Source organism: Vipera berus (genome assembly GCF_964194415.1).
Source record: "Vipera berus genome assembly, chromosome: 1".
Taxonomy (NCBI): domain Eukaryota; kingdom Metazoa; phylum Chordata; class Lepidosauria; order Squamata; family Viperidae; genus Vipera; species Vipera berus.
This window is the reverse complement of record NC_138202.1, coordinates 137,133,346-137,157,073: the sequence shown is the minus strand read 5'-3', so window position 1 is coordinate 137,157,073 and position 23,728 is coordinate 137,133,346. Positions and strand designations below refer to the sequence as shown.

Here is a 23,728-nt window from a genome sequence, read left to right as displayed (position 1 = left end):
CCTATCTAAGCCGGGATGATTTATGCACGGTCACTCACGCGCTCGTGACCTCTCGTCTAGACTACTGCAACGCTCTCTACATGGGGCTTCCCTTGAGGACCACCCGGAGGCTCCAGCTGGTACAGAATGCAGCCGCGAGAGTTGTGTTGGGAGTCTCCCGATACTCCCATGTCACACCTCTGCTCCGTGAGCTGCATTGGTTACCAGTTGTCTTCCGGGTGAGATTCAAGGTGCTAGTAATGGTGTTTAAAGCCCTCCATGGCATGGGGCCGGAGTACCTCAGGGAACATCTGCTGCCGGCATCAAGCTCCCTGCGCCCTGTGCGTTCCCACAGAGAGGGCCTCCTCAGGGTGCCACCGGTCAGAGAATGCCGACTGGTGGCCCCCAGGGGGAGATCCTTCTCTGTGGGCGCCCCGGAGCTATGGAACCAGTTACCGGTTGAGCTCCGGATGGCGCCCGATCTGCGCTCCTTTCGCCGCGATCTGAAAACATACTTGTTCGAGCAAGCCGGCCTGGCCTGAGGGGGGATTGGTGGGGTTTTTTATTATTTTTATTGGGGCTTTTTACTATGTACCAATTGTATTTTAATCGGGCATGCATTTAATTATCTTTTAGTTTTTGTAAATTTCTGTGTTTTATTCTTGCCCTGTACACCGCCCTGAGTCCTCAGGGAGAAGGGCGGTATAGAAATATTATTAAATTAAATTAAATTAAATTATGGCTTACAGCTCATGAAAACCCCAAATCCACAATCTCAGAAAATTAGAATATTGTGAAAAGGTGCAATATTTTAAGCTCAAAGTGTCCCACTCTAATCAGCTAATTAAGCCATAACATCTGCAAAGGGTTCCTGAGCCTTTAAATGGTCTCTCAGTCTGGTTCAGTAGGAATCACAATCATGGGGAAGACTGCTGACCTGACAGTTGTGCAGAAAGCCATAACTGACACCCTCCATAAGGAGGGAAAGCCTCAAAAGGTAATTGCAAAAGAAGTTGGATGTTCCCAAAGTGCTGTATCAAAGCACATTAATAGAAAGTTATGTGGAAGGGAAAAGTGTGGAAGAAAAAGGTGCACAAGCAGCAGGGATGACCGCAGCCTGGAGAGGATTGTCAGGAAAAGGCCATTCAAAAGTGTTGGGGACTTTCACAAGGAGTGGACTGAGGCTGGAGTCAGTGCATCAAGAGCCACCACACACAGATGTATCCTGGACATGGGCTTCAAATGTCGTATTCCTCTTGTCAAGCTGCTCCTGAACAACAAACAACGTCAGAAGCGTCTTACCTGGGCTAAAGAAAAACAGACCTGGTCTGTTGCTCAGTGGTCCAAAGTCCAACTTTTGCATCTCATTTGGAAACCAAGGACCCAGAGTCTGGAGGAAGAATGGAGAGGCACACACTGCAAGATGCTTGAAGTCCAGTGTGAAGTTTCCACAGTCTGTGTTGATTTGGGGAGCCATGTCATCTGCTGGTGTTGGTCCACTGTGCTTCATTAAGTCCAGGGTCAACGCAGCCGTCTACCAGGAGATTTTGGAGCACTTCATGCTTCCTTCTGCAGACGAGCTTTATGGGGATGCTGACTTCATTTTCCAGCAGGACTTGGCACCTGCCCACACTGCCAAAAGCACCAAAACCTGGTTCAATGACCGTGGGATTACTGTGCTTGATTGGCCAGCAAACTCGCCTGACCTGAACCCCATAGAGAATCTATGGGGCATTGCCAAGAGAAAGATGAGAGACATGAGACCGAACAATGCAGAAGAGCTGAAGGCCGCTATTGAAGCATCCTGGTCTTCCATAACACCTCAGCAGTGCCACAGGCTGATAGATTCCATGCCACGCCACATTGACGCAGTAATTGCTGCAAAAGGGGCCCAAACCAAGTACTGAGTACATATGCATGCTTATACTTTTCAGAGGTCCGATATTGTTCTATGTACACTCCTTGTTTTATTGATTGCATGTAATATTCTAATTTTCTGAGATTGTGGATTTGGGGTTTTCATGAGCTGTACGCCATAATCATCACAATTATGACAAATCATGGCTTGAACTATCTTGCTTTGCATGTAATGAGTCTATCTCATATATTAGTTTCCCCTTTTAAGTTGCATTACTGAAATAAATGAACTTTTGCACGATATTCTAATTTTTCAAGTTTCACCTGTACTTTCCTCTCTTTGGCATCATTGCAATTAGGAACAAAGAGAACATTATAATACATCTAAGGCAATGTGCTCTTTTACATTAAGATCATTAATGTAGGTATTTATAAACTGCTTTTATTGGTGTACTGAATTACAACGTTTGAAATGAAGCAGATATCAAGATATAGCTGCATTCTTTTCATGCATTTATTCAGCAAGTGAAAATTAGGAAGTTTAGATTAATATATGAATAAAATGGACTAGTTCTTCCATCCCTAATCATTTGATTGGATGATGGTCTGTTCCTCTCTTGTGCTAGTGGAAATGCTATACTGGATCAGAAGCCTTCTTAGGGTGCATTATATCCATTAACTTTGGCACAATAATTGCCATGTTTACAAAGCAGGCTGACAGACTCCACTTCATTCTAACATTTGAAAATGATTACCGGTAAGTATAGTGTATACTTAAGATTTCTAGGTTCACTCTCTAAAAATTTTGGGAAAACAGAAAGCTTTTCCTGAAATTCTGCAGACTCTGCTAATCAATGGCTACATTGTACTTAGACATGGCTTGTTAACTATCATTTATTGAATAATTCCAAATCAGCTGGATTTGCACAGCTTGCTAAGCCAGTGTTTACAGAACACAATGACTGAGATCATACAATACTGGCAAATTACATTTTATTTCAATGTGCTGTTGAACATAGCCAATGTCTCATCACTGAGCTAGATGAATCTGTGATCAGGCTTGGATCATGGCAGCTTTCTAAGTTCCTACCATGGTTTTTCTATAACAGTGCTTTTCTTGCAAAGTCTATTCAGGGTTGTATTTGCTATTTCACTTTAATCAAGAAGACTTAAGCTATGTACAGTAATTGTAACCTTGTGCAGCTTACTTTCTCAGCATAGAAAAGGCAAAAGTAAATAACAGTTACTTGCATTATATTAGTTTCTTACTTTGTAGTAGATAAGTGTTGTTAAACAGAATTCATGGTGGTTGTAATTTTTTCTGGCAATTAAATACACTATGTTGATATGTTTGAAAAAGTTGGTAATTTGTATTATAGCTTTTGTGAGTCTATTGTTTATGACCTAATTAAGATATGGCCACATCTATACCTTCCTTCCTTCCTGCCTCCTTCCCTCTTCATTTTTTAAAATAAAGAAATTACCGGTAGTGCCATTCTTTAAGTGCATTGCTAAAGTCAATGTATATGAATAAATGAGACTTAAAACAGACAGAATCGAAAGAAAAGAGCTATATTGCATCTTAAAAGTAATAATATTGCCTCTACTTTTAGTTCCTCCAGGAGCCTTAGAAAGAATGGTACAATTTAATCCCATTTTGTAAACTAGACGTAGTACTAATGGCTCAGAGTTTTTGCACATGTTCTCATTATTTTCAGGTTAGAAGAAGTGAGAAGAAAGGCCAGCTTGAAACTGGTTTGTGGAAAAGTATGAAAATTACGCTTTGTGCCATTTAATTATACAAAAGAATACCTCTAAATCTCCAAGATGGGAAATGCTACATTTTAGGCTGCTGAATGAAATTGCTTATGATCTTTACACAAACATTAATGTATTGCCGATGAAATGAGGGCAAAGGTTATCTCTTATCTACCAAAAGAGGAAAAGGAGGATCTAGGAAGTTACAAAACAGACTCATATCTTTATCTGGAAGGATTCCAGAATAGGTCATAAAGAAATCAGTCTGTAAAGTTGCATAATAATTAGTAGAAGCCAGGACTGATTTGTCAAAAACACATTTTGCCAGGTCTAGACATTTTGGTGCCCTAGCCAAAGCCATATTCTGGCGCCTTCTATGGTATGGCTCATCTTCTGATTTTTCTTAGGACTTTCAAAACAACAAAAAAAAATTCCTTTGGAATTTTTGAGCTTTACACTTATGATTTGCAACCCTGGACAATTTTTTTTCCTATTCCGCACTGTTGCCATCATAGGGCAACAATTCTGTGAAATCACATTTATCATTGAATGGGCACACCAGTGCACAGAGTACACGATTACCACTTTCCTGGGCACAGGTAATTCTCAACTTACAACCATTCATTTAGTGACCATTTGAAGTTACAGCAACACTGTAAAAAGTGACCATTTTTCACACTTATGACCTTTGCAGCATCCCCCACGGGTGACATGATCAAAATTCAGCCACTGGCATGCATTTCTGACAATTTTGCAGTGTCCTGGCGTCATGTGATCATCTTTTGTGACCTTCTGACAATGGGGAAGCCTGATTCATGTAATAATTATGTGAGTACATAATTGCAGTGATTCACTTAACTGTGGCAAGAAAGGTTGTAAAACGAGGCAAAACTCACTTAACAATTGCCTCACTTAGCAACAGAAATTTTGGTATCAAATTGTGGTCGCACATTGAGGACTACGTGTATAACTTTGACAAGCTGATAGTCATGTGACTCACTTGGTCATTATCTCCCAATCAAATCTTTGTCTTGCTTTAGTAATATTACCAGCCTCCTGAGATCTAGAACTGTAATAATAATTTCTTTTTCATGACTTGCAGTGTCAGGTTAGTAGGCGGTTCATTACCATCGGGCTGAGTTTGTGTGTAAGTGTTTTTTAAACATGTAGAATGAAAAAGTTTTAAAGCAATGAGGAAGGATTACCAGATTGTATACTTGTATCATGAAAGGCTTTCCAATTTTGACCCCGCCCCCTAAAATTGGTCATCTTGGGCAACTTGTTAGGTTGCATAGGCCTACAACCGGCCCTGTTTGTCAGAAAGACTGTATTTCGGATTTTGGTCAGGTGACGTTTTAAATAGGTGGTAGGAAAGCCATAAATAATAAGGCATTTGACTAAATTCTGATTAGTAAATGTGGACAGGACAGCCCAAAGGCCTTCAAAAATATCTTCTGGCACAGTGGAGGGAGATACCGAGTATCTGCCACAAAGTTCTATCTCAGCAGAGCTGAGCAACTGTGGCCCCTTTACAACCTGTGGACTTCAACTCTCAGAATTCCTTAGCCATAGTTGCTCACCCTCTGATTTAGGGCCTTGTTCTCTTCAGTATTTTTGCAGAAAGTGGTTTACAAGATGGGCAGCCATATAAATATTTAAAAAATAAATAAATGGATGGATGAATAAAGTAAACAAAGTTTATTACATTAGAAAAAGGCCCCTGATTGTGTAATGCATTCTATATGTAAAGAAGTAATGTCATTCAAAGTGAGTTGAATAGGTTGGAGAAATAAACAAATCTCATAGAAAAAGCGCAAAATCAAATGTACAATTATAGGATGGTGAATATACGGCTTGGAGAAATTATTTGTCATCTCTGAACAGCAGTTGCTTGCGAGCTGCTGAATGTGACACGGCAATTTGAGATGACTGGAAAAATGACAAGTGCAATTTAGGTTGCACCAATAAAAGGAGAGTGGAATCATCTGAAACAATTCCATTTTATTCTCTTTTGGTCAGTCCACCTGGAATATTATCTGCCCAACCTGGACACTGTATTTTAGTGGGGAGTCAAGCAAACTAGGTTTAACCGGTATTCAGAAAGTAAATACTATGAAAAGAAATGGAAAGAACCTGGAAAGTTCAGTGTTGAGAAGAATGAAATGGAATATGATCATACTTTCAATTACCTGAAAAGATGTCACACTGTTCTATTCTTATATTGTTCTAAAACAGAGAGCATGGAATAATGAATTTATAAAAAGATTGTTTCTGGTTGAATGTTAGGAAACAATTATTTAACAGTGAGAACGTTTTGACAATGGAACTAATTACCCGGAGTTATGTTGGTTCCGCCTTTACTGGATGTGTTCACACATAGGCTGGAGAGCCATCTCCTTACAGATGCTTTAATTTGAATTCTTTTGTGGGTCAGAAGCTGGGCTTCACCGTTCAAAGGTCCTATAAAAGCCAGTATATAAACTTAAAAAATATATAGAAAAATCCTCTGTTGTAAAAGATAATGTTTTTGAACATGAAGGTCAGACCCACATCCATTCATTGGATCCACAGATTTTTCCCATCGCAGCTCCTTGTTGTCCTTTTTAAATGCATAATTGTTTCACCATTTCCCTTTTTCTTAATTTTTTTAAACTTTGTGATTGGCCTGGCCTTAATCTATTAGTGATTCATACCTCATAGAGTTTGGAAGGGATAGTACAGATAGTCTTCAACTTATCACCACAATTGGGAACAGAATGGCCATTGCTACGCAAGGCGGTTTTTAAGTGTGTCACACCTGATTTGGTTAAGTGATTTTGTTCTGTTGTTAAGTGAGTCACACCTGATTTTTATGAACTTTTTTTGCCACGGTTGTCAAGCAAATCACTGCAGTTGTTAAGTGATTCATGCGGTGATGAAACAAATTTGGCTTCTCTCCCTCATTGACCACCTTACATGTTGCAGGCTGATTAGAAAGGTCACGAATGGCGGGCTTCCGGTGGCTCCGCGGCGACGGAGACAGCCTTCCTGGGCTGCCCGCGGCTCAGCTGTTGTTTTTTCGCCCGAAACAGCGCCGATCAGCTGTTCGGGTGAATTTGAAGCCCCCTCCTCGGGAGAAGAGGAGGGGGCGAGCTCCCAGGTAGGGGTAGAGTTCTCCAGGGCCGCCTGAGCTTATGGCTTGGGCGGCTGAAGGATTGAACTCCCCCGTAGCCTGGGCTGCTCCCAGCTGGCCGGCGCCTCTGCTCCTGATTTCTTGGAGCAGAGCCAGGCGTCTGCGACCACCCCTGACTATGGATTAAAGGAGCAGGCAGAGCGATACAAGAGGAAAGGGTGAAGAGGATTATTATATTTTACTCTCCAGCTTGATGGACTTTTTTGGATTATAAATTTGAAGTGAAAGTGCGTCACATTTGGTAAAAGATGGCGGCTAAACCACCCCCTAAAACTCTTCGGAGTGCTGGAACTTCTCCTGTGCAACAACCATTATTGCAGGCGCTGCATCCTCCTGATGTATTGACATCAAAGGACTTACAAGATGCTCTTGAAAAACACGCCCAGGTAATTTTGGAATCAATTAATGATAGATTTGTACAGATGGAGGAGAAATTGGAGAAATTGGAGGAGAGAATGGAGGAGAGGATGGAACAGAAGTTCAGAGTGATGAAGGCAGACATCTTGTCTTCAGTGTGTAAAGTGGCTCGCTGTGTGGAAGAATTGGAGGGAAAGCTAGAAGATTTGACTCAAAAGAATGCTATATTAGAAGCAAAAGTATTGGAGAATGAAGATAAAGTGGAAAAAGAACTGAGTCTTGCTCAATATTACCAGATGCAGTTTGCCATTAGAGTTAGAGGCTTAAAGGAGAATACCAAGGAAGATCTAAAGCAGCTGGTTTCTGAGGCTTTTGAAGAAGTGTTGAAACAGCCAGCATCTGAAATAAAAGGAGGCATGGATAAAGTGTTTCGTGTGAATTCATGGATTGCTAGACAGAGAAAGTTGCCTAGAGATGTGGTATATTTTGCAAAAAGGGAAACTAGAGATGAAGTTATACGAGCTGCTTATGATACTAAAGTTGTGATTGCCAATCAAGAAGTTTTAGTCTTAAAAGAAATTCCTCCAAAGATTTTAAGGAGAAGGAAGGATTTTACATTTCTTGTGCAAGAGCTCAAGCAACGAGATATAAGGTTTAGATGGGAGATCCCAGCTGGGTTGATGGTGACGCACGAAGGTAAAAGGTACCGTCTGGTTACTGTGATGCAAGCGCGTGATTTCTATAATAATGTTTTAAATGCAACGCCATTAACACTTCTGGAAGCTGAAAAGGGATCTGGAGAAGGAGTGCATCAAGAGGTCGAAGGTGGTCAGATAGAAGACAACGGTGTTGGAAGAGATCAAGATACAACTTCGTCGGATGATTCTATAGAACAGAGGGTGACGCGTGCTGCTGCAAAACGATCTAAGAAGAGAAAATAGCAGGATTTGCAGAAGTCTATGGAATTTCTACGACGTATTCATAGTCAAGTATGGGAGGTGGGAAAAGATTTGGGTGTAGACGCAATATATTTTTTATATGTGGTGGTTTTGTGGAAAGGGTGAGGTTTTTTTTTTTTGGATTAAAGTTTGGTGGAATATATAGAAGATTTCTAAATGGAGGTTAAAGTTTTGTTCGCAATTTTTTTTTATTGTTTGGAATAATTATAGATGTGCTGGAAGAGGAACGGCCGATTACAGAAGAGTGGACTTTAAAGTTTTCTGATTTGGTTGAGGTGGCGAAGATTTTGGTTAATTTGAAAGATTATTTGTAAGAACGTTATATCATGGAATGGACAAAATGGATGGAGTCTATTTGGGACAAGTATAGGTTGAGAAGTATTATATAGTATCTGAATAATTCTTTTTTTCTTTTTTTTCTGTTGTTTTTTCTCTTTCTATTTTGGGTTTTTTTTTCTTGTTTTTAATGTATATTTAATATTATTAAGGTTTGTTTTATTCTATATAAGCTAGAAAGTGTCTCTTTTTTATCTTAGTTTTTTATATATACTTAATATTGCTGAGGTTTGGTTTATCCTATATAAGCTAGAGAGTGATGGATTTTAGAATTTATAGTTGTTAGTACATGGTTGCGTATGTTTGCCTTTCTTTTTTTTCTTTTTATATATATACCTTGTATTCAGCTCTGGGAAGTCGGGGGGGGGAGGGGGGGAGGGGGGGAAGTAAGGGGGGGAGGAGGGAGGGAGGGGGGGAGGTAGGGGGGGAGGAGGGAGGGGGAAGGGGGGTTTTTTAAAGGAAAATTGTATTTTTAAAACTTTTCAATAAAAAAAAAAAAGAAAGAAAGGTCACGAATGGCGATTACATGATGCTGCAAAACTTTTGTAAACACAGGCCAGTTGCCAAAGCCCTGAATTTTGATCACAGGACCATAGGGATCCTGTGTTGGTTGTAAATGTGAGGTCCAGTTGTGAGACACTTTTTTTCAGTGCCATGGTAACTTTCAACAGTTAACTGGATGAATAGTTGTAAGTCGAAGACTATCTGTATTCCTTTTTGTTGTATTTAGATTTGTTTCGAGAGTTCAGTTTCTTTTTCAAAAATAATAAAAAGTTCTGTGTGTTCCTAATCAGAGCTTCAGTGCTTAGTATTCTGTTCCAAAAGGATGTTTGTGCAGTCCCATGCGGAGGCACCTTTCCGACAGGTAGTTTGGTAAGCTATGAATGTAGCTTGCTTGTTAGAATATGCAGAAGACCAACTGATAAAATAGCAGCAGCCTGTTTTGGATTGTCAGAGAACATACAGCTATTTATGCATGTGCAAGACTTCATACTAGAGGTAGCTGACAGCAAAATGTTGAGAGACAAGTATCACTTGCTTTTGGGTGTAAGTTATAATCACATTGAGAATTGCATTGCATGTCTTATTTTTTGTAAAGTAGGTGACTTTTTATGTGAATGTATTCAGTGGTATATTAAAAAAAAGAAATTGAGCATAATGTAATTAACTGCTAGATGTGTCTTCAGGCCTAGCCAGATGTCCCTTTCCTGTATATGTTTACCAAGAAATTGAATTGTTCTTAAACTATATATTTTATACATCAGAATACTGTAATTACTCCAACTAACATTGAACTGGCACATGTTATACCTTTGCTCCACAAGCTGCATTGGTTGCCAGTCTGCTTCCAGGTCCAATTCAAAGTGCTGTTTTTGACCTTTAAAGCAGGGTTCCCCAACCCTAAACCCAACCCCTGGTCCATGGACCGGTACTGGGCTGCAGCATGCCAGCAACTGGTCCGCACGAACAAGCAAAGCCCCATCCACTGGATGCAGGCAGCACACAAAACCACACACTCTCTGGTCCGTGGAAAAACCTCTCTCCACGTAACCAGTCCCTGGTCCCTGGGACCTCTGCTTTAAAGCCCTTCATGGTATGGGACTGCGGTATCTGAGAGACCGTCTCCATCTGTCCTGAAGAGGTACGCTGCCCGTGAGTTTCATCTGATGGGACGCAGGAGATGGACTTTTTCTGGTATGGCACCCACCTTGGAATATTGTCTCATTGTTCCTGTGGAACAGACCACATCCTTGACATTCTTCCCTTAAGACATGACTGTGTGAGCAGGCCTGGAGATCTCAAGGCAATACTGATTTGATGAAATGCTGCTTTGTTTTTAACATCAATTTTCTCCACCATGTTGTTAATAATATTGTTCATTCCTTTTAATTTTAGCAGTTGTAACATTTTTATTTTATAATTGATTTTACTGTAAGCTGCCTATTCACTTTATTGTCAGATGGCCAACTATATACATTTGTTGGCTGACTGAATAAATGAATATGAGTGAATGAATGAATGAGTTTTACTTCATGATAAAATATGGCTTTCTTTGACAGGATGGAGCTTCAGCAAGTCAGTTTGACTTGTGTACATTCTCTCACACATCACATTCATTTTTGCTTTTCATGATGTGTAGATTTGTATTGGCTCTAGATTCCAAGGGACCTTCTTGCTGTTTTCCTAATTACTATGGTACATTAAATTTACATATTACATATTTTATCATATATTTTAAATGGTGGTTTTTTTAATTAAAATAGTGCTTAACTATCTGTTATCACACAGAATGACATAAACTTATAAAAAGGAAAGCATTGTTTTAGAAATCTGTGCAAAAATAATTATTAGATATGAGAGAACAAACTTGACTTTTTAAAACAGGTATAAACACATTTATTTAACAAGGCTAAAAAATAGTCAGTACTTGAGATGAAAAGCATACATTTTATTTATAAATAATTTGTAAAGAACATGCATTTTTTCCTGAACTGGAAATTTTTAAAGTTGGAACTGGACATAGAAAGAAATGTCTTTGGTATATTTATATTGATACATCTCAGTACTGTATGCTTTAGAAATCAGCAGTTAGCAAGCAAAAGAAATAAATGGTTAGAGATTTTCTCAAAATTCTTCAAAAACCTTTGGGTAAACTTTTAAGGTGAAATCTGCTACTAAAGAGTTTATACAATAAAGTAAAATAAAGTAAGTAAAAAATATAAACATTCTCCTGGCAAATGGAAAAAGCTGTTCCCACAGTATTTATTATATGCAGTGGTGAGACTAACAGAATATTATCTCATAAAAATAAACCTAAATTAAAATATTACTGTAATTGTAAAAATTCATTGAAAAATCTTAATAATATAAGGACTGCATTCTTTTATGAAAAAAGTAGAATGAAAACTTACTAGGTTTCCTTAAAAAAAATAAAAACAGTTTGCAAACGTAGAGAAAATGTGCAATAAATATGTAAGAAGCAAATTTATTAACTTGGTTCCTGCCTATTATGAGAATGAGGCTAACTGAAGACTAACTTTCCACACGTAGTGATGATCAATCAAAAGGTACCCTGTTGATCCTCATAAATCTCCCTATAGAAGGCTTTTTTCTTCTTGCTCCACAGGCTTTCTGCCTGCTGCTCCTCCTGTCAGATTGATTCTGAAAAGATCCTTGATGTCATCGTCTTTGCACTTGTACTTAAGCCAGCTTTTCTCAGGGGGACTAGTTGGCAGGGAACATGCTGATTAGGGAGTCATTAGGACATGTGTTGTCTGAACCCATTTCTAAAAAATGGAGATTCCTATTAGCAGTGCTGAGAGCAGAATATTTTCAAGAAAAGCTTCAAGAGGGGTTTCTCTGGCTTGGAAGAAACAAAATGTGCCCTTTGATCCCGACCTCCTGAATTTCAGGGCAAAGTTTGATTTGAAGGAACTTGACAAATGTCTATCTTAAAACCTAGAAGGTTTTAATCTTGCCTTACAGATAGGAACTTTATAGGCTGACATGTGTTGAATATAATATTAATCACCCATCAATATGGAACAAATATTGGTCTTTACATGCTTATTTTTTTTTCTTTTATCTTAAGGTGCCCAATGGGTGTCAAGAACTATCTGTTTTGCATAGTCCTGTTTAAACAGATAGCTGAGAAAGTTCACAAATACTAGCTTAATTCACATGAGCAATTGCTGTATTATTGTATGTGTATATGGTCAGGGATCATGCATAATATAAGCACCAGAGAATACGTAGTAAGTAGACTAATGAAGGAAAATGTTATTGTACTGATGTCAGTCTTGTGAAGTAGTTTAGCCAAGAAGCACTAATTCTATCTTTATTGTAAGGTTACATTAGCAAAATTTTGCAAGTTTGAAAGTACATCTCTCCTCCCCTCCCCTCTATTGTCCAAGAAACTAAGGAGGGTCCATTATAAGACATTTGTCGCTCCCCCATTCCTTCTGTGGCCTTAGCTGCCTCTTCTCTGACCATTGTGTAGTCTGTGAATCTTCCCTGTCTCCTAAGGCAGAGGTTCTCCAAACTTTTGAGCACCAGGGACCAGTTCCTTGGAGAGAGGTTTTTCTGCGGACCGGAGGGGGCATGGTTTCATGTACTGCCTGCATCCTGCAAACAGGCTTTGCTTGTTTGCACGGACTGGTTTCTGGCATGCCACGGCCCAGTGCCGGTCCACGGACTGAGGGTTGGGGACCCCTGTCCTAAGGAATTCCTACATATCATTCCACCTGTTGTTTACCGGATCCATGTAATTGGTGAATGCTTCCCCTTTAAATAGTATTTGTCATGCGCTGTGATTCATGATTCATTAATGACGTCTTGAAATAGTCATTTAATCAGGTGTGTTTTGTTTATGGAATTTGCTATGAATCACTGTTTAGATTTTCAGTTGTGAGAAATCAATTTTATTAGAACTGGATTTTTTTTTACAAGAAGCTAAAGCTCACTTTTAAACTTGTGACACAAAGTTAAAAGAAGAAATGTGTCATCTCGCTGTAGAATACAATCTATATAAAGAAAAACCTGCTTCTTTAAGCACTAGACAAAGCCCAAACTGGTTGTGGCATTTTTCACATGTAGTGCTGAGACCTGGCCTGCTCAACTTGTAGTGGGAAAGGACCACACTGATGAATTAAAAGTCCTCACAGGCTACAAAGAAATATCTGACATGCTATGAGCTGTTTGGGGGCTAGAAGATGGAAGTAGCACTGAGGCTCTCAGTAGTAATAAGTCTTGGAAATGCTTGTTATCACATTTTTGGGGATAGTGGCAACAGTAAATTACCTTTTTAAAAATTACTTTTTTAAAAAAAGGTCAGTGGGCTCCATAATGCTGTATGTGTTGTGCAGGCCTGCCTTAGATATTCAGTCCCTTAAAACAAAGAATTCTGGTAATATTAGAATCATTGAAAATATGGCTGAGGAACTAAATTGCTGGGGCATATGACTGATAAATCATAAATTCCACAGTGATATAAAAATGCTATCCTTAATGATGAGTGCAAAATGAGCAGCTATTTACTCTTCCCTTCTTTCCATAGGGAAAGGTTGTCTGTGGCCCGGCTACAGCAGGAAGTTGCCCGAAATAAGAGTGACGGAACAATGGTAAGTTTTGACAATCATCCGATTTGTATTTCTAGTTGTATCACATAGAACCAAAATACAAATGCAGCATTTTATACCAAATGCAGTCAAGACTTTATTAAGGTATCTCTCAGAATGTGGGCAAAGTAAGAATCCTGGGGAAATGTTATCAGTAAAAATACTGATTTCTGATGACCAAGTGAAAAATCATAGCAATTAAGTACACAAATAGGCAATTAGAGATTGGAATTAGATATACTTGATTAGTAATTAATCACCCATTACTGGCAATTGACAAAGAAAGCCATGAAAATGCTTGAAAGATTGATTATGCTAATCCTTAGTCTTAAATCCATTCAGATTCTCCGTTATGTTTTTGTTGTGAGATTCATTTACAGTACAGCATTAGAAAGCTACAGTGTAAAATTAGCATTGGTAATCATGGTATTGGTTTAACAAGATCTAAATTTTTCATGAACCTTACTGCACTTTTGTTTTATGCCCTCACTTTGTGAATGAAGTCTGCTTACGCTGAGCTGAAGGATCACATGAAGATAAAAGCTTGATTCCACATAATGGTAAATCAGGATTTAGTACCATCTGGAAGAACTTCTTTGAGGCTGAATGAAGCCTAAGTCTTTCATGCTTTCCTTTCTGTCTTTTTACGTGGTCAGAAGGAGGATTCAGTTACTGTGATTTGTGCCTTGCAATTACATACAAGCCAGAGAACATTCATTAAAGGAAGCTCTGGTTAGTAAACCAAGCTAGGTTTTGCAGTCCAGTTAGCATTTACTTTAAATTGAATTGCCTGATGTGTAGCAAACTGAATTGCCTGATGTGTAGCCTATAATAAATTAGAAGTTGTAGAAACTGGGTCCTGCTCACACCCTTTTTTGGGCTATGTTGTAAAAGAGATAACCCAGAGGCTTTGCTGGGTCTACAGTATCATTCATGTGACATAACACTGAATAACAAAGATGGCCAAAATTCTAGAGTTGGTTTGTTCTAATCTGAAATTTAATGAGACCAATAATTGTTTTCTATATGTGTGTGTACATATATATGTATAACTGCATATATATCCCTTTTTTGCTCTGTGAGGATCTGGCTTCTAACAAAAATTAAATAAAAAAAAGGAAAGGGATAAAGAAAAAAGCAAAATCCGAATCATATAAACAGTTAAAAGCCTGGTGAAAGAGATGCAGTTTACAGACCTTCTAAACACCAAGATAATAGGAGATAAACACAACTTCTGAAGCATCCGTTTTACTGATAGACGAATGTAATACTTTTTTATTGGCTAACATTTTTCTAAATACTTTTGTCCCTCTGATGTATTTTGAAATTTAATATTTCACTTATATATGTCATTTGGCATTTGTCCTATAGCAGTCTATTCAGCTGAGGATAAAATTGATAGTGAAAAAAATATATCACAAAACAAGTGGTAAAAAATAATAAAAAGTGAAGGGAACTTGCTGCCTCTTAAATCATAAATATGATTTCGGCATTTCGGGGACCCTTAAAGTGACGCCTACCCATAAAGCTGAATACTAATCACAGTATAGTATAAATGGCCAAGCTTAAATTTAATTCAAACTTAATTTCTTCTTTGAATATAGTATCTTGAGCAAACTTAGCACTGATAATAAAATTATAGGTGCTCTTGGATTTATATCCATTTGTTTAGCAACTGTTCAAAATTACAACAGCACTGAAAAAAAAGTGACCTACAATTGGTTCTTGTGGTCTCAATTGTGGTTGCAAGTCAAAGACTGTCTGCACTTTAGGATATATCATTTTGCACAATAAAGCCTAAGTTTCTCTTTGAGGCAGTGGTTTGGATCCCTTGTTTATTACAATGGAAGGAAATTTGGGCTTGAGATACATCTGAGATTCTATAACAGATCTCCTAGAGACAGGCCCGTAGACAAAGATGCACAGCTTCTGAGTGTCTCAGTTGCCTGTCTTCATACATGACTAGGACATCACCCTCCTCTTGCCCTACTTCAGTTTCCTGTAATAGAAACAGCTTTAGCAGCTGGCTTTTAATTATAACCAGTGTCTTTCATAGTTCATGCATTTATATGGACAGTCCTCAGCAAGTCAGGGCCAGTGATGCTGATGCTTCTATTTCTTAGTTCTCAGGCAATAGTAGTTATATCTTGCTTGGTGATATAACTTGTCCCATCAGTGGTAAAAAGTTCAAAGGCTGAATTTTCATGACTCAATGAATGCTTATTGCCAGAGGCATTAAGAACACTGTCCTTCTTATTGACTTATTTTTCTGCAAAAACATCACTAATAGCCATATTGCAAATGGTAATCCAGACTACGATTCTGTTCTCTAAATTGGAAGTACTAGCTTAATCTGACAAATGCATTTAGATAGGACATTCTTTGTTTGCCTTTGGACCAGATAGTGGCATACTTGATTCCTGATCTCAGGAAAAAAAGGTTCAATTTGTCAATTTGATTTTCACTGCCTTAGTATTCTGGGCAGTTTAAAAGCTCTGGAGAAGATTTCAGGTGCCAGGAAAAAGGGTGTGTGAAAATCCTATCTTTGGGCATCCTGGCCCAATTCTTCATCCATTTTACCAGATCAAAAGAGGATGAAGTAGTATGTTTACTCCTAGTATGTTACACCAGATAAAGCTGATATCCTTCAACTTTACTTTTGAAGTCCTTGTAAAAGGGTTTTCTAATAGGCGTGAGGAAGCAGTGATTTGATTTCTGTGGGGCTTGTTTCTCTGTGCAGCTGTCTACAGTTGGTGGTACATTAGGCCTTTAGTTCTACTTGAGATTCTTTGCCGTTATCTCATTCAGATCTGAGGATTTTCAAGAGCATTTAGTGTTTCTTGCCTTCATTTCAATTCTGTAAATCTCTCCACAGTTTTCAAGAACCGTTATAAATAAATAAAAGCGTAGTAAGAATGAGAGAGGCAAAAAACTATTCAGTAGTTTCAAATCACAAAACATTCTGTTATAAAACATGATACAACAATAAATGTATTCAGTTTTGGTGTGGGAAAAATGTCCACTTAAATTAAGAACCAGAGTGATTTGAGATGTATGCCACAAAGTGTCTTTTATTGCCATGCACAACTATAGTGGTCATGGGGATCCTCGCCCAAGGTTGTAGAAGAGAGTTATAGCTTAAATTATTTTGGTTTATTACTTAGGAATGATAAAGAAATACTGCAATACTGTGAGATCTACATCGAAATACTTCTGATAATACATTGGGATGACTGTAGGACATCACCCCTGCATTCTTCTAAACACAGTTCTAACTATAAGACAAATGCATATAATTAGGAATTTGTCATGATTCATATTTTAGCACAAATCATTTTTTTCTGTTTGGTAGCCTTTGTCTACTTGAAGCGTTTCAAATGTCTAGACGTATTCCTTTAACCTTTGTAAATTCTTACCACTTTTTTATTTTGTAGGCTGTAGCATAAATTAACAGCTGTCAGGATCTTTATTTCATAAAAATTAAACCCAAATCAATTCTTCAATTAGTCTTTCATGTTGGCATAGATTTCAATAAAGATAGGCCAGAAGTCCTTATTTGCTGTGTTCCCTGCTGTGGGTTTAAGTGATACAAAGTGATTATCATGGCTTCTGCTCTATATTTGTCTAATTCACACCTGCACCCTTTTGTAAAAGCACAACACTTTAACTGAATATGAGGTCCCGGTTGATTTGGTTCCTTTCCTTTTTAAAATCCTTGAGCGTTAGATTGATTTATGAATGTATCAGATTCTTTGTTGGCGTGTAAACTACTAATTAATTTAAAGCTCCCCTGGGAAAAATTAAAACCCTGGTTAAGACTTTCAACAGGCTCAGATGGTGCTAATAATAGGAAAGCAAGTTATATTAATGAATTTAAGTGTGATCATTCCTATCACATCCCTTCCCCCAAACTACTCCCATGTGCAGGAAAAAGCTGGACCAAACTAGATGGAACCAAAAAAGAGTTAGAAGATGAAGCAACATCTTAAATCTTGAATGAAATAGTCATTGTGGCTATTTTGGTGGTGATGTAATTTTATACTCTTTAAATTAGTATTATAATTTATATCCTGACTAGATGGTGTGTGATTAAGAAAAGCTTTTCATATACTTTATAAATGCAGGTCTTTTATTAATAGGTTTGTTGATATTTGTTAGCACTTCATCGAATTACTAACAATTTTCAGCTACAAATTTTCAGTACATTTAATATCCCTTTTAAGTCAGTGAGATTTAAATAGTTAAAAGACTTTCCAGAATATGTGCATAATAAACTGAGTTGGATTACAATGATAAATCTGTCCGTTTTCAATGATATTCCAAACCTTGTCAGAAGAAACTCGGTATGGGTTGAGGACCCTGTCCCCCCAAGTCCTCAAAAGACTTTCAGCTCTACAGACACCATTCTACTAATGGTGTCCTCAACGTATGACCACAATTGACCACAACTGAGCCCAAAATTTATGCTGCTAAGCAAGACAATTGAGTTTTGTCTCATTTTTCAACCTTTCTTCCCACAGTTGTTAAGTGAATCACTGCTTTTGTTAAATTAGTAACATAGTTTTAAGTGAATCTGGCTTTCCCATTGACTTTGCTGATTAGAGTGTAGCAAAAGATGATCACATGACCCTGGGTCACTGCAAACCACCTAGCCTAGGTACATACCATTTGCCAAGCATCTGAATTTTGATCATGTGACCGTGGAGCTACTGCAAGCTGTAACTCAGTTTTTTCATTGTAACTTCGAACGGTCACTAAACAAATTGTTGTAAGTCGAGGACTGTCAAAAAGATCCCATTGCTTCTGATACTTTCTGGAAGGGACTGCCCACTGGAAGAGCCATAACGGGCAATGAGATTCCTATTAGAGGATGGGCTTTCATTAGAGTACACAAGTGTTGGTGATGAGTTTCTGGATGGAGCTGATGATTTCAAGTTATTCTAGACTCCTGGCAACTGCCTGAACTGGTTTCTTTAGTTGGCAAGATTTTTTTTTCAAATCTTTGCCTCCTCCTTAGGACTGGGAGAAAGTGCCTGGCCCAAAGTCACCCAGTTGGCCTAAAGTGGGACTAGAACTTTCTCTCTCCTGGTTTCTAACCCGGTGCTCTATCCACTACACTAAACTAGCTGCCATGGTGCGTGGTACATCCATTCATGTTAATCTCATCTCAGTGTTTTAGCTAGCATATTGACATTATTACGGGTAGTCCTTGGCTTACAACCACAATTGGGAGCAGAATTCTGGTTGTAAGTCATTCAGTTGTAAGTCAAGGCATCACTTCAGCAGGCCCAATTTTTCAACCATTTTTACTGCAGTTGTTAAGCGAATTTTGTGGTCGTACATTCAAATCCACTCTCGCATATGGGCATTTTTTGCCATTAAACGACTAATCGTAAAAAAAGTGGCAATGTAGTTTGATAGAGGGCAGCAAATGGTTAACTTGGTCTCAGTTCCAAACTTTTCCTGGAACCCGTCTGATTATTCCTTAGATTAAGACTAAGAAAAAAAATCTTTAGGACCATCAGGAAAATCTAAGCATCTTGAAAAAAGGCCGTCACAAACCACCACCACATTATTTCCAAAATAACTATACAGATTCATCTATATTGTTACCAGAAATGAAGTTTCTTTATCTTGCATATGCATAAAATGGACAAAAGAGCTATTCTTAGATGTAGATGTCTAACAAATTATATTAGAAATTATGCTAGAAAGCAATTTTTTTTTTAAAAAAACCACTTTTAACCACCTGGGTGGGATGAACACGTCCTCCCCTCTTACTGGGGTATCTTTGCTAAGTTGTGTTCTATACGATTCCTTTTCTTTTGACTTGGGCAGGAGGGGTCTGTAGATTGCTCATCACCAAGATTACAAGTATTGTACAGTTACACAAACATGTGGCTAGGAAATGATAAGATTTGGTTAGGCCTGTTTATGCAGAGGTAAGCAAACCATCCTTCATAGTTTGGAAAAAAGGACAAAAATGTGACTTTATATTTTCTATAATTGGGGGGGGGATCTAAGCGTATATTAGGTCACCCTGTATGATTCTCTCTGCCATTGTGGCACTCTTCCTTTCACACACCCCCTTGCTATTTAAATGTCTCTTATGTCATTAATGTTGCTCCATTAATCACCTGGCAAAGAGTGACCCAGGTTGTATAGAGATGGCTGTGTGACAGAGCCAGCACATCCTCTGGGCCTTTAACTGGGAGTATAGGAGTCACATACATATTTTTGAAAGAGCTGTTTTATACATGGAAGCATAACGTTCCCCTTTCAGCTTAGACTCATTTGCTTTTTTTTTAAATCACAGAAGGGATAAATCTGTTCAATTGCCTAAGGCAGCTAGAAATCCTCTCATGCTTCAGCATTGGGGTTATTTGGAAATACATGTTGCTTAGCAGCAAACGAAGTGTTAAAAAATGAGATGCAGAGGCTAACTTATCTTTCCTTCCTTCCTTGAAAAGAGGTGGGTCCAGTATTTAATTTATTTGAATTGGTTTCCAGTAATTTTGGTATTAATAATAAACAGCAACATCTTCGCGAGGCCTATAATTTATCGTTCTTTTGTGATTTTATTTTTGCTGTTGTCAGTCTGCTTATGGATATAAGAACTGCATGTGAAATTTAATATGGGTCGTTATGCATGATATGTGAATTCATTATTAGACTCTCTGAAAATCATTATGGTTTAAGTCAACTTTGTTCCTTAAAAGCCTCGCTGCCCCATTTAGAGAAATGTCATCATAATTTCTGCCAAGCTTGCGCTGGTCGCCTATTTAATGTCCTGATGAGCAAGCTCATAATTTTAAAAGAGATCTATAAGCTTTTTAAATATATATATATATATATATATGGCTGCGCTAAATTTTCATGTTACAAATACTGTACTGCACAAAATAATGTGGAATTTAACCATGACTTGCTTGTAAGTAATTTTATGTTGTACCAAATTTGGGGGGGGGGTATATTGTACACATTTAAATGCAAGAAAATGTGGAATTTAACTATGACTTGCTTGTAAGTAATTTTATGTGATCAAAAAGGGAAAAAAAGTTCTTCCATGTACTCCTATAGCACTCCAAATGAATATTGTTGATTTCTTTTGGATAAATAGTCCGTAGGACAGGGGTCTTCAAACTTGGCCCTTTTATGACTTGTGGAATTCAACTCCCAGAATTCCTCAGCCAAGTTTGAAGATCCCTGCTGTAAGAGAAGAATAGGCTTAGTTGGAAGGCAGAGTTAACTGTGTCTTCAGTTTAGATCCCTTGCATTGCCACAAGAGACCCAAGTCCAGCCCCTGTGAATTCTGTTGATCCTTATTTATTTATTTGTTTATTAATTTTTTATGCCACCCATCTCCTGTACAAAGTGACTCTGGGCACCAATTTAGCTTTCACCATTTGTTGACCAAATTTTTGTGTATAGGTAGCAATAATAAACTCTTCTGTGCTTTGAACTCATTGAATCCTCTTGGTTATTTGCACCTGTCATTCCTCACTAGGAGGAATCACAACTATTTCTGAGTAGGATTTGCTACTAAACTATTTAAGTTCCAATCATGCATCTAAATGAGTCTTCCAGTTCTTGACACTTTTAGTCCAAATCTTCTGCACGGCATAGGAAGATCAGTTCTAAAAACTGATAAGAACAAATTATTTATCTGCAACCTGCCTTTTTCATTTAGAAGGCTGGAATCAGAATCAGAGCTTCTATGATTTGTTTTCTTTGGAAAGCTTGCTACTTAAAGTCAATTTATTATTTACCTAATTTCCCCTCTAATGCTTTTTATATCTCTGTTTAGATTTCTGCCTCCTGCTGGCCATCTCAGTTTTTTTTAATTATAGATTGCACTTTGCAGCAATATCCTAGGCTTGTATTTATATTTTACTTTATAAAGGTAAAGGTAAAGGTTCCCCCGCACATGTGTGCTAGTCGTTTCCGACTCTAGGGGCCGGTGCTCATCTCCGTTTCAAAGCCGAAGAGCCAGCGCTTGTCCGAGGACGTCTCCGTGGTCATGTGGCCGGCATGACTAGACGCCAAAGGCGCACGGAACGCTGTTACCTTCCCACCGTAGTGGTCCCTATTTTTCTACTTGCATTTTTACGTGCTTTCGAACTGCTAGGTTGGCAGAAGCTGGGACGAGTAACAGGCGCTCACTCTGTTACGCGGCACTCGGGATTCGACCCGCCAAACTGCCGACCTTCTGATCGACAAGCTCAGCGTCCTAACCCACTGAGCCACCGCGTCCCAGTAATATACATGATGTTTATTAAAATTTAGCTTTCTTGTGTAATTTAGAACTTCATCCGAAGTACTGAAAGCTGCCCTTTTATTTGCAAAATCCTGATTAAAGGTTTTCTATCCCAGTACATAACCCTTTGACTGAAATAACTTTTAGTTAGTTTCTGTGTGGATAGATTATCCTGGAGAAAATCTTATCTGTGTGGTTGCTAAAAGTTGACACTGATTTGTTGACACATTATGGTGTTTCTGATTCCATTTTCTCAAATTTGGGACTCTCCATATGGGCAGATTCTACATCTTAGAATTAACCAGTCAGCATGACTGTTGCTAAGAATTCTGGGAGTTGAGTCCACATATTTGGAGGTTGTTTAAACTGGCTGGTTTTTTCTCTCTCTCCTTGACATCTATCATTGTTAAGGCTTCATACTGGGATTTAGAGATTACAGTCTTCTTGTTTTGACTCAAGATGGTTAAATAAATGGATTATTGCAGAGAAGTAGGAAGTCATACACAAAATAAGTTCCCATTCTTGTAATTCACTCAGGATTTCCATCTATCTATCTATCTATCTATCTATCTATCTATCTATCTATCTATCTATCTATCTATCTATCTATCTATCTATCTATCTATCTATCTATCTATCTATCTATCTATCTATCTATCTATCTATCTATCTATCCTCCCCATATTTGGGTAGACCAGGTGCTCTGTACATATGAGATATATGTACAGTATATCTAGTCCTATTTTTTTTGAATCAAAAGCTGTAGGTTCACTCATTTCCCAACTTTGAAACATGCTGTTTTAAATATTATTTTTATATAATAAATAACAATAAAGCATAGTATGTTATAGCAGCCAAAAGTTGCATATGCAAATGGCTAGGAAGAAAGCTGTCTTTTCTTATCTATCCACATTTTTCATAGCTGTAGCTGCTTTCTGGGAATTTTTGCTTTCCTTCTGAGGTAAAAACCTGTCAATAATTTAGTATCACAATACGACTGGGAGATGTATGTCTGCTGCCCTGAAAACAACGCTACACATTTTAGCATGATTTACTGCGTTGCTACTGTTCTGAAGTCTGCACCATCCTTTGCATGTAGAATGAGGGCATAATTCAGCACAGTCATTGTAGATCAAGATAGTCTTTGAAAGATTGAACAGATGTCCGGAAAATACTAAATACGCCCCTCCAGTGGCGGTCCTTCATTTTACTCAATGTATGATCTACAGGGCCTCAGTTAGTAGTGGTTTCTTTGCTTGGGAGTCCACACTGGTTAGGGGCTGATGATATGCTATGCTGTGTGAGTTTATATTCTTGGCAGCTAAAGCTAGTTATTGGTATTTCAAAATTTGTTGGAGGAAATTTTTTCTTCTGATCAATGATGAGGGAAAAAGTGATTCATAGTACACATAAAGGAAGCAGATCAAGCTGTGATATTTATGGCAAATAGTGCTATAAAGGAAGCATTAATGTGATGGAATGTTGTCCGGAATCCCAGGAGGAAGGGATTGCATTCCAGGGGAACAAGAGACAATGCAGTTTAGATAGTTTGTGTAGGAGGAGAGTGAAGACAGCTCCCCTTAATGATTCCCAGGGTATAGGTTTCACAGTGCAAGTTGTCTGTTTTAGTTTGGCAATATTTCTAGCTATAGATAAGGAACACAAAATGAAACTGCTTAGACAATCTCAACATGTCTTTCTTGGTTTTTGGAGCCTGGCAATTAAAGTATGCTTGTATAGTTCCAAATAGGTTAATGCATGGTAAAATACTGTGTTTCCCTGAAAATAAGACCCAACTGGAAAATAAGCCCTAGCATGATTTTTCAGGATGCTCGTAATATAAGCCCCACCCAAAAAAATAAGCCCCAGTTAAAATCGTCAGTCAGCATTTAGTGCTACATTTCCCCCAAAATACGACCTAACCGTAAAATAAGCC

General features: G+C 38.2%; 1 protein-coding gene across 1 annotated transcript in view; it reads left to right on the top strand.

Moving 5' to 3' along the window:
• The window catches only part of NCKAP5 (NCK associated protein 5), a 643,822-nt gene that overhangs the window by 234,073 nt on the left and 386,021 nt on the right, over positions 1–23,728 (top strand). Inside the window, exon 3 of the mRNA XM_081341973.1 lies at positions 13,475–13,538. Coding sequence (XP_081198099.1) covers positions 13,475–13,538 — 64 coding nt within the window. The remainder of the gene's footprint in view (positions 1–13,474; positions 13,539–23,728) is intronic.